This window comes from Neolamprologus multifasciatus, chromosome 7 (assembly GCF_963576455.1).
Source record: "Neolamprologus multifasciatus chromosome 7, fNeoMul1.2, whole genome shotgun sequence".
Lineage (NCBI taxonomy): Eukaryota > Metazoa > Chordata > Actinopteri > Cichliformes > Cichlidae > Neolamprologus > Neolamprologus multifasciatus.
In genome coordinates, this window is record NC_140445.1 from 165838 (window position 1) to 180499 (window position 14662).

Here is a 14662-nt window from a genome sequence, read left to right on the forward strand (position 1 = left end):
AACAGGTGACAATAGGAGCTGCTGAATCTTTGATTTTTGTATATTTTCTCCTGTGTTTTACTTGCGTCTATTTGAAAGAGTGAGTGTGGAAGGACTATTGCTCTATAACGTATTCAGGTTGTGTATCATGTTTTTGAAAAGTAACTAAGTAAATGCTTTTGAAAATAAGTAATCAGTATTTAGTAACTAATTACTTTTTCAAGTAACTTGACCAACACTGCCCTACTCAGTTTAATGAGTAGTGACTCATTAAACTGGGTAGGGCGTCTTATATCTAAGTTATGAAACATTTTACATCACACAACCTACAGAAATGGGTGAGGGTTACAGGGAGGTCAGCTAACGTCATGTTTACTTTGACAAAACCTCCAGTCAAGAGGAGTTTTTGATTTTATTGTTTGATTTTTTTAATCAACTTAACACTTTGCTGTCTTTTAAATTTCTGCCTGTGATGTTACGTAAGTTACGGCTTCCTGTTCACACATTCAGGACTCTTGACGTGTAGTTGTACCTAGAGTGCGTAGCTGTACATGTTTTTTTTATGTGTTCATTGAGGAAAACTTTGCAGAGATGTGAATGATAAAGAACAAAGGCTGTCTTCAACACAAAATCAATACAAATCCTTTCTGAAATCCTGTGCCGCCCACCTGATCCAGCCCTAACGATATGCTTTATCAAAAGGGAAGTTTTAAGCCTAATTGTAAAAGTAGAGAGGCCTGTCCCCTGCACACTTTGCTCCTCTTTCCTCTCCACTCTCAGATGCTAAAACTCTCAAATAAAGCAAAGAGTAAAAAAGAAGAAACCGTAAAAGAAACATATGAAGCATTCATTTTGATTTGATTTTGATCCATATAACCATAAACCACCTGCTTTATGTGCCAATAACACAGTTTTATTTGTGGTATTATTTGTATTTTCTCAGTATTTTTATTACTTTTTTTGCTAAAACAATGCTTCTAAAAAAATCCTCCATTATCATAAATGGCCTGTATTTGTATAGCACTTTACACATCCAGTCATTCACACATTCACACACACATTCACACACTGGTGATGGCAGCTACATTGTAGCCACACCCACCCTGGGGCGCACTGACAGAGGTGAGGCTGCCGGACACTGGTGCCACCGGGCCCTCTGACCACCACCAGTAGGCAACGGGTGAAGTGTCTTGCCCAAGGACACAACGACCGAGACTGTCCAAGCCGGGGCTCGAACCGGCAACCTTCCGATTACAAGACGAACTCCCAACTCTTGAGCCACAATCGTAATAGTAATTATAATAGTAATAACATTTTAGGATTGCAGTTCTACACAGAGGAAGGAGTGCAGGTTTATGAACCAAAGTCTATCACTGTCCCACACGTTTCACTGAAAACCAGTTTAAATCAGACTTACAGCTGTGAAGGATTCAGCCTCAGCTGATTGGCTCTCCTCAGCAGCGCACCTCTCTCCTTCGTGCTGCTCCAGAAATCAAAAAAAGACATTTTTCTGTCTTCGGCGTCCCACCTCTCTCTGAAACAACTCTGTCTGTCTCTCTGTCTGAATCTGTCTGTTTTCAGTGATCAGCTCTCTGCTCCAGCTGTTTGTCAATGGCTCCTCCCACATTAGTTACAAGACACACACAAAGGAACAGAGTGGGGAACTGTGTTCTCCCAAAGAGACCCCCACATCCTGATTTCCTGGAAACAGTCTCTCTATCACACACAGGAATGAAGCTGTTGGCTGTTTGACAAGAACTCTGTTCATCTGTGGATAAAAACATCTGAGCCATTCTGTCTACTGATTTCACCCTCTCCTGAAAACCCATCTGACTGACTAACTCTGCACACTTTCAGTTAGATTTCTGTCTTTTTTTTAACTCGTTTTTGGCTTCACATTCCTCATCACCTACTCATTACTGCTTAGGTTAGTAAGTATGTTTAGGTTGTGTTTCATCCTAAACATCAAACTATTCATCAAACAGCTGCTGGCAATTTCCACGATTTCCATAATAAATAGAGCAAATTTGACAAAATTATAAAAAGTTCACTGCAAACTTTCCTATTGTGATATCCACAGGGAAAAAAAACAACTATGTAATTTCTGGAGGAACTGTGGTGGGATTGTTGCTACTGGTGGACTGGTGGTCTTTGTTCTTGGTTGCAGGTAAAAAGTTGGAGGTAAAGACAAAGTCAAAGGGGCGATGGCTCATAAACACAGGCGTAGTTACAATCAATATGTTCTTGTATTCAAAGTGTTGTCACCCTCAACCTTCAGGGACATTTACTTTGTTGTAATAAAGCTCTTCCTCTGAGTACGGGATCATTTTGCCCACTGCAAAATGTTTACAGTTTCTCTCTGAGATTATAGGGACATCTGAAAAGGTTGTTGATGTGTAATACACAACACCCACCAAAAATATTAGCATGGAAAATGCCGCTGTTCATGCTGTACTCACAACCTTGGAAACACAAGGGAGGTCAGCTTTGAACAACTGCAAAGCTCTCCAGAGAGTTGTGCGGTGTGTCGAAAGGATAATTGGAGGTGAGCTTCCCACACACATACGTGTGTGTGTGTGTATATATATCCATATATATCTCTATATATATTCAGTAATGCTCATACATTCTTATATTTGTACCGCTATTTTATTTGTATTTTGCACAACACCGTTGCTTGTGAAGCTTGTACACAAGAATTTCACTCTTATGTGCTGTACCAGTGTACCAGCACCTGTGATGTGACAATAAAAGTGATTTGATTTGGGTATGAATGCACATACAAACAGCAGTATTATTACAGCTGGTCTGGTCATGTGTATTTAAAAGAGATTTTACACTAAGAAAGAAAAAGTCTTGGAAAATTTTTGACCCAGCTTTCTTTGTTTCTGTGTTGGTGTTTTTCTAAACTATGATTTGTTTGGGTTTTTGAGTTGTGCTGGTTTGATTTTGTATTAAGGGTTATTCTTGGTTTTGTTCTCTTTACATTATTTGTTATTCTGGCCTCTAGTTTAAGTCACTGTCTTCTCTGTTACATGGGTTATATTCTTCTGTCTGTCTGTCAGTGTCAAGTTTGCGTTTTTGTGATTTTTTTTCTTATTTCCTGTTTTATTTTGATAGTCCCAGTCCTATGTCAGTGTATTCAGTTTTACCTGCCCCCCTCTTGTTAGCCCTAATCTCTCCCAGCTGTTTCTCCCTCCTGTTTCCCATTCCCTGATTATTCCCCTGTGTACTGTGGGGATCAGGGAAATTATTTTACTGTTACTGTTCATAACCATCATCTTTATCATTGTATTAAACATCATTTCATTAAAGCATTTATTGGAGCTGTTGATATTACATTAAAGTCTGTATTACAGGTGGTATCATAATCATATAATAATATTTCATTGCAGGTGCAACTGTAATCATTTTATACACATTGCATTTTGTGCCTATAAAAGAATTGTGGCTCAGTCTATTAATTGAAGGTCAAAAGCTTTGGCTGGCGATATGTCCAGCCAATCTATCATGTAAGGGGCTTAGAGCTATGGAAGGATTGCATACACGCTTACAATACATATATCACATATATTATAGAAACAGGCCTGAATAAAGGCCTGAGTGTATTCAGCAACCTGCTGCGTTTGAGTTTGCTTGGTAACAGATGACTCAGAATAAGTCAGGAAGTGTACTTCTAAAATGTCTTTGTTTCCTCTGTAAAGTGTGCATTTTGTGGTGGTTATTTTGAGGAGCTGTCTGGATGAGGCTATTTGAATAACCAGGTTATTCATTATTATCTTTTATTCGTTTATATTCTTTTTTATTAAGCTTTGAGTAGTGGCATTTAATTAAAGCATTTATTCAATATATACGTATATAGTTTTAGTTAGATTGTTACACATATGAGAGTGGCCTCTGTCTGGTTGTGAGTTTTAGTGAGGTGAGAGGTGAAATAGAGTGCAATTGAGGTCGAAACACCCACACACACACATCGTTGGTAGATTCATTTCTAGGTAAGAGTTCAGACATATTTTTCAAGCTTGCAACTGCATTTTGAGCCTGCAGAATTGACAGTTTTGTTGCAGAGCATGCATCTGAGGTTTTGGAGAAGCAAGAGCGAGATGGGCTACCGGATGCGCCCGGCTTGGAGACGAGGAGAATGTTCTTTTCAAACTGTGGCAAAAGTCGTTAACAGAACATTTGTGGTTTTGGAAGTTATGCATGTATTGTATCTGCTTTGACGCATGAGGGAGCGTCATAAATAATACCCTGATGCTATAAAAACAACTGCTTGTGTATTATTGGGCGGAGATCGACGCTGAGTGTGTGACAGTGTTCATCTCCCCACACGTGTGTTCATTAAAATCATCGTTTGACCTAACCCTCCTGGACCAGTGTTGTGATTTTTAATCCCTCCTGTATCCCTCCTCAATATTTGAACCCGTAACATTTTGGGGGCTCGTCCGGTTAATGAGGAGGGAGAGTTGGAGGCCCGGACGGAGAAATCCGGGGTCCGAGGCGGTCGAACGGGCAGGCATGAACCAGTGATCGAAGTGAGTGGGCATACACCAGCTTATCCAAAGGTAAGGCACATACCTGTTGAATTATTTCTAAAGTGTGCCAAATTGGACATGGAAAATTAAAAGTCTACTCACTGGTAAAGGTCTGTTTTGATTTTGGTGAAATTCTCATGAGGTTTGAAAGTTGAAATAATGAAAATGGAAGTTTGAAAGGGTTAAAGTCCCTAAAAAAAGGAAAAATGGTAAAAGGGTTAAAGTCCCTAAAGGGTTAAAGTCCCATGCAGTTAGTTTATCTGCAGCCAGCCTCTTTAAAAATAACTTTTAATCGCCGATCAATGAAAATAAATACCTGAAATTATTCTCAGTCTATCCAACCGTGTCTGAAAGCTTGTCAAGTTATCAGAAACCAGTTATCAGAAATAATTTCAGCGTTCGTTAACTTACACTACACAGGTTCTTATGTTGTGGTTTCTTTAATGTGTCGTAAGCAGCAGACGACACGAAGGAACGAGTGTGTGAGCGTGTTGGCCTCTGAGAGTGTCCCAGACACATAAGAGTAGACGGTTTAGTTTCTGATGATTTCATGTACACTACATGATCTAGGATCCTTTAATGCTGCTGCACAGACAGACAGAGAGCTTCTGAGTTCATGTTTGTTAAACAGGATCTATGAGACCTGCAGAAATACAAGAACAAACGTTGTTTTGCTTTTCCATCAGTTGGGGAGTTTTGGTTGTATTAAGCACTGGAAGCAGCTTTGGATCCAGGTGTCGGCTATAACCTGAATTGATTTTTTCCCGTAATGTCATGTGATGGTTGAGCAGGCTGTAAGAAGCCTGCTAATATTATGTAAGAGGGCTGTTTTTTCAACATGAAATAAATCTGTGATCTTTGCTTTTTAAATGAAAGCAGTTTAATAATGATTCAGGAAAAAGTCTGACTGAGTTAGTTTTTCCTGAAATAAAAACGCGTTCCATTCAGGAGAAGAGGGCGGGGAGCATAATGGCCACCATCAGACATGACGTTCATAAAAAGAAGCTTATAGTTCAATAAGGAAGATCTGTAGTCACACATCTGTTTGCTGTCCAGGTGTTTGGTGGTTAATCTACGATCACTTTCTCACAGTGATACAACGTTACCGGTCGAGTCCAATCATCTGTAGTCTAATCAGCCTGGACTCTACTTTCAGTCTCAGTGCACCTTTGTGCAGCCCACCCCCCTAACCCTCTCCCATGTTGCTCAGGCTCCATCCAAGCCTCCGTCTTCATCTCCACCACCAATGTCTAGACTCTACGGGCTCAACTCTGCTTCAATGGGTCATCAGAACCTAATCGCTAAATACCTTAACTGAAGTCTTTATGTCAATGAATCAATTTCACTTCCTTCCAATGATCTCTCCTGATTGTCTCTGGGAAAACTGATGTAACCGTAACTACGGAGACATTTGAACCAAACAGGAAGTGACACATACGGGTGAGGAAGTCTCTGATGTGTCTGATGAGGCTGCGCAGCTCCTCGTTGCTCTGGTCAACTTTCTGTTTGGTCCTGTTGGTCTTCATCAGGACGTTCTGAGCACTCAGCCTGGCCTTGTCCGCCTCTAGCTTTGCTTCTGACACCTGAGGACAAAATTCAGGTGAGAAAACCCACCACAGTTCACCTGGAGTGAACACGGAGCAGCAGGGCTCACACCCACCATCTTAGACAGCTTCTCCACTTCCTCCATGGCGTGGACGATTTCCTGTTCAGAGTCCCGAGCCTTCCTCAGGACACTGTTGGCCGTTGCTACCGCACCACTACAGCCTTCTCCTCCAAACTGTTGCAGGTGCAAGTGTTGCATTTTGAGGAGAAATTTATTTTGAGCGAAGAAAAGTTAAATCTGAGTGAACAAAATTCATTGCTGCGTGCAAAAATGTATTTCAGTGTTTGCTATTATCCACACACACACACACACACTAGCAGCCCCTCTCGCTCAGTTTTTGTATTTGCGCTCGCTCTCAACATTTCTGCCCGTGCGCGCTCAACTCTCTCTACACCGTTATATTTGTGCCACAAAACCAGCCAATCACAGACTTGGATGCAAAAAAATCTGATTGGCTGTTTTGGTCTCCAATCAGCTGGAAATGACGAAATGCAATATCCCAGAATGCATTTTGTCCAAAACTCAAAGGAGGCAGTGGCGGAGGAACACAGAGGGGCGGAGTTTGAAGTATTACTCTTTCTGGGTCACAAAATAAACTTTTAAGATATTTTCATGTGAGAATGTTTCTGTGTGAACTTCAAATATCTGCTCGATTTATCAGGACATATTTCCAAAAGTGCTCTGATGTTTTCGGAGATGCCTGTTACCCACCAGGTGGGGGGATTTAAAAACAGTCCTAAAATGTACAGGTAGCCAGTGGAGTGAAATTAAAATGGGGGTAATGTGCTCAGACTTTGTTCCAGTCAAAAGACGAGCTGCAGCGTTTTGCACAACCTGCAGACGCCTCATGGACGCATCGCTAACCCCACAATAAAGTGTGTTACAATAATCCAGCCTAGAAGTAACACAGGCATGGACTACTGTCTCACAAAGCCGCTTCGATAAGATGGGCTTTATTTTGGCTAACTGCCTCAAATGAAAAACGCTAGCTCTTACAACAGCTCTGACCTGGCTTTCAAGTTTAAGATCTGCCTCCAGTTTAACTCCCAGATCAGTGATGACTGGTTCAACATACTGTACCAGCGAACCACGATCGATAGCAGTCATCACTTCTGTTTTCTGCTCATTAAAATGCACAAAGTTCAAAGCCATCCAGGCCCTTATTTCATCAGGACACCTGAGCAAAGGGTCTACTGAGAAGTGATGGAGGGCTTCAGGTGAGAAACTGCTGCAGGCAGAGCAAAGAAACTGGCTCAAACCTGACAGCAGAGCTGAGGATGAAGGGTCGAGAACGGGCTGAAATCTTTCACAGAGAGCACTTTATCAATAAAGAAGTGTAGGACGTTTTCCTGACTCGACACCAACCGTCTGTGGAGCATGAAGGACCCTGTCAATAGTCTGAAATAAAGCATGAGGCTTGTGGCAGTTTGCCTGAATAATAGCAGCAAAATGTTTCTGATACGAATTCCAGTAATTATGTAACATTTGGTATGACACCTGAAGTTTATGCTCAGCTACACTTTCTTCTAACAGCACAGGTGTCTTCATTCAGCCAGGGTTCAGATTTGGCTTTAACTTAAAGCTTAAAGGGGGCACCGAATCTAAAAGGGTTTGGCAGACGGAGTAAAACCAGAGGAAGGGTTCAAAATACGACAGCACCGAGCAACAACAGCAGGATTAACTTTGGTACAAGGAAGGGAAACCTCAAACAAGACAGGCTTATGATGCGACCATGTCACAAACCTCTAGGTTAGAGACGGGTAAATCACGAGTTAAAACAACGTGTGCCCATATTTTTGTGTAGCACAGACACAGGTTGCACAAGATCAAGAGTCAGTAAGATTTAAAAAGTCCTTTGCCATTGGCTTGTCGGGGCAGCACACGTGATTAAGTCCCCACCAATAAAGACATGATCATATTTTGGCATAATTTCAGCCAACAGATCAGAAAAGTCATTCAAGAAGTCCTTATTGTATTTGTGGGTCTGTAAACCACGACACAGAGCACTGTGAGAGCGACCCAGCTCAAACACTCAGTTCAAAGCTACTAGCTGATGTTGATGAGGACAGTGGTTTACATTCATACTGCTTCTTAAAATCAACCGCTAGTCCTCCTCTGCCTGATATTCGAGGAGAGTTTAAAGAGCAGCTGTCCTCCGGTAAGAGATCTGTGAAGACGCTGGACTAACCTTACCCATGTCTCAGTTATACAGAGGAAATATAAGTGAGATCATTTGTAACCTTCACTAAAGCTGTTTCTGTGCTGTGATGAGCTCTGAAACCTGACTGAAACTCTTCAAATAAACCATTCCTCTGCAGATGATCTGTTAGCTGTTTGACAACTACTCTTTCAAGGATGTTTGATATAAAGGAAGGTTGGAGATTGGCCTATAATTAGCTAAGACTGCTGGGTCTAGAGATGCTTTTTAAGGTTTAACTACAGCCAGCTTGAAGGCCTGTGATACATAGCTGATTATTAGCTCACATCAGAGAAGAAAACTGATTGAATTCCAGACATTTGGGCCAGAAACTGGAGCAGTTGCACGCTCAGGGGCGGCCTGAGGATCAGACATCTCTGCCACGGTTTCGGCACCACTGTAGCAATGATCGGACCCGCACAGTGCACCGATGTGTTTTGGGCTTCTTTATTTCTGTTCACCCGTTTGTTTCAGGTTAAAGCACAACTTGAGCCAGGAGTCAGCTCCTCTCGCAGCTTTAGCTCTTCCAATTAATGGGTAATTAATATTGTGCTGGTCCAAAAGATTCAATAAGCCACATCAGTGTCTACTGTCTGCCTATTAATATCATAGCCAAGTGGCTGACAAAGGTAAACAGAAGTTTTCACTATCCCTACTAATGAATGTTGTTTCAGGATACATGTCATACATAATGCCTGCCAAAGACACATCTGCTTACATTTATCTTTTACTCGTTTCTCCTTTTCTTTTCTTGGTGGCTTTCACTTTTTCTTGTCCATCTACCATTGGTGTTAATTTAGCACTCAGTATCAACACCCAAGGAGGGATATTCAACCTCTTATGTAAAACGAGTGATTTATGACCCCCAAATAAAATGCTTTATGACCTAGGAAGTAATAAAGGAAGTAATAAAACAAATGGTAGCCATAAAAATATGATATTAATAAACAATATTATATTAAAAGTCATTAATTTTCAATAATTCAAAATTTATTTAATTATTATAAATATACAATTTTTTTTAAATCATCAATAGCATTTTTCTCATTTTAAACCAAAAACAGTTTGGGGCCATGCTTGTGTGAGAATGTGTTAAACCATACTAAAGTGCTTAGTTTTTTAATCCAGTTTTTTAGATAATATAAAATCATTCAACATTTATTAGACAGAGATCGAGCGTTAAAAAGCGCCATATTCAGTAGAAGCCTCCGTATTTGTGGAGGCTCGAGTTAAAGGACGTAGAAACTCACGCTCGTAGAATCCGCTCACCGTGGGAAGAAAAAGCCACCCGGCAGAAGAGTCTGGATAAACCCTCCTCAGGCAGGCCGGTCTCAAAGAGCCAGCGTATCCAAACAGGGACGTGGAAAACAAGTCCCCCTCCATGGAGCTTCTCTGAGCTCAGGAGACACGCTCGGCGTCGTTTACCAGGCAAACCTCGCTGCCAGTAAAGCCTGAGCTTTACCTGAATACCTCCTCTTCTCCCTCTCCTTCTCCGTGGTCTAGAGGATCCGCCGAAAACGCCCGACAAAGATCCAGCTGATGGAGGAGGGTGGAAAATGCAGGACGAAGAGACATTGTGAGGCATCACAGAGGATCGGATGGATAGCAAAGTCCTGGCCTGACGAGGTGGCTCTTCTGTGTTGTTGCCAGAGGTTGTTTGGTTTCCCCGATTATAAATCCTGCCAATCCTCCTGCACTTAACAGCGAACACTATGTTACTCTGTTTGTGTCGGGGACCCGATCTTTGGGGGGGACCAGTTTTTGGCGCAGCGTGTTTTGGGGTTTAAAAGAGACACAGATGCGGTGTTTACAAAAAATGTGTCTCAGCTGCTCCGATACTCCTGACACGTACGGGATCACTACAGGTTTTCTCTTGGGCAGCGGTTGTCCTTCTCTCCTGGATCAGCTGGAGCTTTCTTTAGGAGTCTTCCCAGCTTTGACAAAAGTCCAGCTGGGATAACCACATTTACTCAGGGCCTTCTTGATGTTCTGCCTCCCTGGCCGCTGTGTCAGTGGGGATGGTGTTCGCTCTGTGTTGTAGCGTCCTGATGACGCCCAGTTTGTGCTCCAGTGGATGATGAGAGTCAAACCTTAAATACTGATCCGTATGTGTAGGTTTACGGTACACGTCAGCTTTCAGATGTCCCCCATTACTGATGGAAATCTCACAGTCTAAGAAGGCTAACCTGCCACTGTTCATATCCTCCCTGGTGAATTTGATGTGTCGGTCCACCGAGTCATTATGCAAATGTACTTTTTATAAGATTAGGGAAACCTGCAGTCAGCTGAGACTGAGGAAGTCACTTGGATGAGTGACGAAACGTTTCTCCCACAAAACATTACGTCCAGAATCAACTTTTGGAGATTTGGCGTGTTAATGATCCCTCGGAGTGCTTTGCTCTGCGCCACTGTGCAGCTACTGTACCAGATAAGCAGATAGCATATGCAGTAGGTTAGTACACTCTTGATGGTGGCTCTGTAGAAGCACACCAGCAGTCTCTGTGTGATGTTACTCCTCAAGAAGAACAGGCTCCGTTGGGCCTTTTTCAGCAGCTCAGAGGTGTTTGCACTCCAGGAAAGGTTCTCCTCTACGTTGACTCGCAGGAAGCGAAAGTTTGCCACCCTTTCTAACAGTCAGGCTTTGGATGGACGTCCGGCATGGGAAGTCTTAACAGCAGCCCATTTTTCCTTTGTTTTTGTTTGTAAAGCTGCCCAGCTTTTATATGCTTTCTGATTATAATAAAAAAAGCTGTGCCTGTCCTCTTACTAAATTACCTGCACCTCAACATAATCCCTTATTTTGTGACCTTGCTCTAAATTGCATGGACATATGGTAGTGACCTGAGTACACCTGTGCTTTACTTTTGTAAATCAGCTCTATTTGGGGATTGTACTCGGGCCATCGGTCCCCACTTTTTGCCGTTATTTAAACATTTTCATCTCCAATCTCAATCCTGCTTGTTTCTCTTTACTTTCTCTTAAACTCTTTAGTTTACTTTTCTTACTTTTTTCTTTGTCCTTTACTTGGTGTTTTACAGTGTTTGTTTGCTTTAATAGCTTTCTTCCATCCATCCATCCATTCGCTTCGGCTTATCCTTTTCAGGGTCACGGGGGGCGCTGGAGCCTATCCCAGCGGTCATAGGGCGAGAGGCGGGGTCCACCCTGGACAAGTCGGCAGTCTGTCGCAGGGCCAACACACAGAGACAACCATTCGCGCTCGCATTCACACCTATGAGCAATTTGGATTAACCATTTAACCTATCCCACTAACTGCATGCCGTTGGACGGTGGGAGCTTTCTTTTGTTCCTTTGTTTTTAGGTGTTCTGATTCTGATTGACGGCTTGATTCGAGTATTTTTTAGAGAAATCGTCTTTCGCTTGCCTTCGCTGTGATGAGCGCGTGTCCTTGCAGCTGTTGTTCTCTGTAAGACTCTCACAAAACAGAATGAACAACTGTCTCAGGAAGCCTGGGATATGATTTTGATTTGTATTATTGTAGGCTCTACATGACAATGCACCTTGGGGCAACTGTTGTTTTGTTTTGGCGCTGTATAAATAAAGTTGAATTGACTTGAACAGCTAGGCCTACATCATCAGATCCACACTCCTCCCAGCAGGACAGAGGGACTGCACCAGGCTTTAAACTTCTCCATCAGACGTTTTCATCGTCTCGTTTCCTGTTTTCTTAGTTGTATTGAATCATGAATAACATGCTAATGGATTAATGGAAGGACACTAGAATTAGTTTTACGGACCGCTGAGAGCACTGCGCTTTATCGACCCGCTCGTTTAAGGACAGCTGGCCATGCAAACTGCAGAAGAAGCTTCATAATGCAGCACGAGTCAATAAACCCTCTGGACACTGTTACTGTAGATTTAGTCTGACCCAGCACGTGTGCATACCTGAACGATACAGGACCGTGAAGCGAACATACCGTTGGGGGTCCTGATTGCATTGCCCCAGATGTACGGTGGCTTGTAATAGACAAATAGTGCCCAGTGACACACAAACTTCAGGAGGACCAAAGCAGCGTCTTTACTGACGGTGGCTCGGTGATGTGGCCCGTCTGTGCAGAGCTGCAGTGAAAGCTTTTACATAATGTGTTCTAGACCCAAAACTGTTCCTGCTAATCCCGCCTTTTAGGGCCTCTAAGGTCGGTTGTTATCTTCATTATCACTCACGCCCCTCCGCATCCTTTTCTTCTTCTTTGGTGCAACCCTATAAATTTGGGGTATCCCTTTGGCCTCTTTTCCCCTTTTCTACAATTCCCCTGTGGGAGAGCTCGGCGTCATTTCTTTTCCAACACTAATAATATCTTTATTCAGCCTCATGTTTCTGATTGTGTGCTTTAGTTCATTATTGTTGTGCCCGTCTTTACTAGCTGATGTGTTGGCACTGTTAATGCTAGCATGAACAGATAAGTCTTGCTAGCTTGTAGTGGTTTGAGCTAACTCTCCTCACAACTGTTTTATTTGGTTATAGGAGCTGGAGCAACTTATTTACTTGAAGGTCTTTCTTTTGACCTTTCGTTGTCAGACACAACGCAGGAACACTTGAAAACATCAGCATCACTGGCTCTCCATTCCTGGGCTGTTGTTTGCCTTCTGGTGCACACTTCTCCTCAGATGTTCACGTCCCAGTTTCTGTTGAAGCTCTTTAAACCGTCACTCTGACTAGCTGATGGAGACTGACTGAACTTCAGACTCTCCAGACCCCGTGTGCCTGTTACTGCCTGAACCTGAGGAAAAATGTCATTTAAATTAAAACTAATAACAACCACCAAGACTCAAGGGCAATGTCAGAATTAGTAGAAGGAACAGTTTGATCCCAATGGTAATAAATAAGCTAAGACTGTCAAAAAACAAAAAGGTGCAAGGCTGGATGGAGGTCTCGACAGCAGGGACGGTTGCTCTGGACTCTGTGACGATCTGACCAGATTCTCTGGTTTCGCTCGTTGGTGCATTGGACTGCACAGTCCTCAGCCAGGTGCAGTCCAACTCTGCTTCTGCTGAGGCATCAACACCCACTGTACCTGTGGGTGAACTGCTGTTCATCTCTAATCTGGTGGAGGGCGGCTGAAGTCTAGTGAAAGTTGGCCGACTTCGTCGTCCCTAGAAAAGAGGAGTCACGTTTAGTTAGAAGCAACAAGGCCAGCAGGTCAAGCATATCTTCAGAAACCAGCCAGAAAGTACCGTCCACGTCTGCGGTCAGACCCGAGGCTGCAGACACCACGCCCCTGCCACAGATCATGTTCAACAAAGACACAGACTCGCTCAGTTCATTCCTGCTGTATTTATATCAATCCAGCTCACAGCAGTCATCTGAAGGAGCGTTATCCTGTCAGGGCAACAGCAGCTTCCAGACACGAGGCAGAAGGACAGCTGTGAGCAAATCTAAATCATGTGATTTCTTTGTGGGCGCCGTTTATAATTCTTCCAAGGAGGTGATAAAAGTACAGACATTCTGAACCTAAGTAGAAGTATCCGAATCACACTTGTAATTAATCTGTCTCTCTCCCACAGCATGTCTTTATCCTGTCTTCCTCACAGTAGATGCCCCGCCCCTCCCTGAGCCTGGTTCTGTCGGAGGTTTCTTCCTGTTAAAATTGAGTTTTTCCTTCCCACTGTCGCTAAAGTGCTGCTCATCCGGTCTTTAAGTCTGACATCATTAGCTGTGTCTGGGCCCTAAACTCAGGTCCCAAAGTCAAACGAACACTGCGGCATCACTGAGAGTTAAAAACTGTCTAAATTCTTTCATCTTTGATAAAATGATCAGCGTTGCTGCTTTACCAGGTGTAACACTTACATTTAACATCCAGGCATCCATGAAACCAGATTTATTAAATTTAACAGAGTTAGAAGTTAGCAGGAAGTTGATGTTTGTTGAACTCACAGGTAATTTGAAATGCAGCATTTCTGACAGTTAAAAAACGTTATGCTCCTCTGTAGAGCTAGCTAGAAGCTATAAAGTACACCTACACCTGCACTCCACCCACTTTAAGCCGTTCAGTTATGTTGTTGAAAGCAGGGGCGATTCTAGGATCAGAGCTTTGGGGGTGCTGAGCACCCAGAGAGCTGCCCAGCCTGGCAAGATCAACTTTACTCGTCACGATGAGACGTCTTCCCCGTCTCTGTCAGTCCCTGCATCCTTAAATGTCTGCAGTTGTTCTCTCTGTCTCCTGGGTTCATTTAAACCTGTTACTTCCTGTCCTCGTCGTCTGCTGTCTTCATCTCCGTTATCAGTCATCATAATTTTACCATCTCTGTGCAAGTCTGCAAATTTCTTTATTAAATCATAAGATTCTTAAATTCATCAAGTCTCTCTGTGCCTGGGTCCTCGTCACA

General features: G+C 42.8%; 2 protein-coding genes across 2 annotated transcripts in view; both read right to left on the bottom strand.

Moving 5' to 3' along the window:
• The window catches only part of LOC146513329 (sodium channel protein type 4 subunit alpha B-like), a 47999-nt gene extending 46409 nt beyond the window's left edge, over positions 1-1590 (bottom strand). Inside the window, exon 1 of the mRNA XM_085166442.1 lies at positions 1397-1590. Coding sequence (XP_085022568.1) covers positions 1397-1485 — 89 coding nt within the window. The 5' untranslated portion in view covers positions 1486-1590. The remainder of the gene's footprint in view (positions 1-1396) is intronic.
• A 1286-nt stretch (positions 1591-2876) lies between these two features.
• On the bottom strand, positions 2877-8606 carry LOC146513330 (laminin subunit beta-1-like). Its single transcript, XM_085166441.1, has 2 exons — positions 6175-8606; positions 2877-6097 (listed from the first exon to the last, which is right to left on the bottom strand). Exons 1-2 carry the CDS (start codon positions 6316-6318, stop codon positions 5843-5845), a joined length of 399 nt encoding a protein of 132 aa, XP_085022567.1. The 5' UTR covers positions 6319-8606; the 3' UTR covers positions 2877-5842.
• Positions 8607-14662: the final 6056 nt, after the last annotated feature.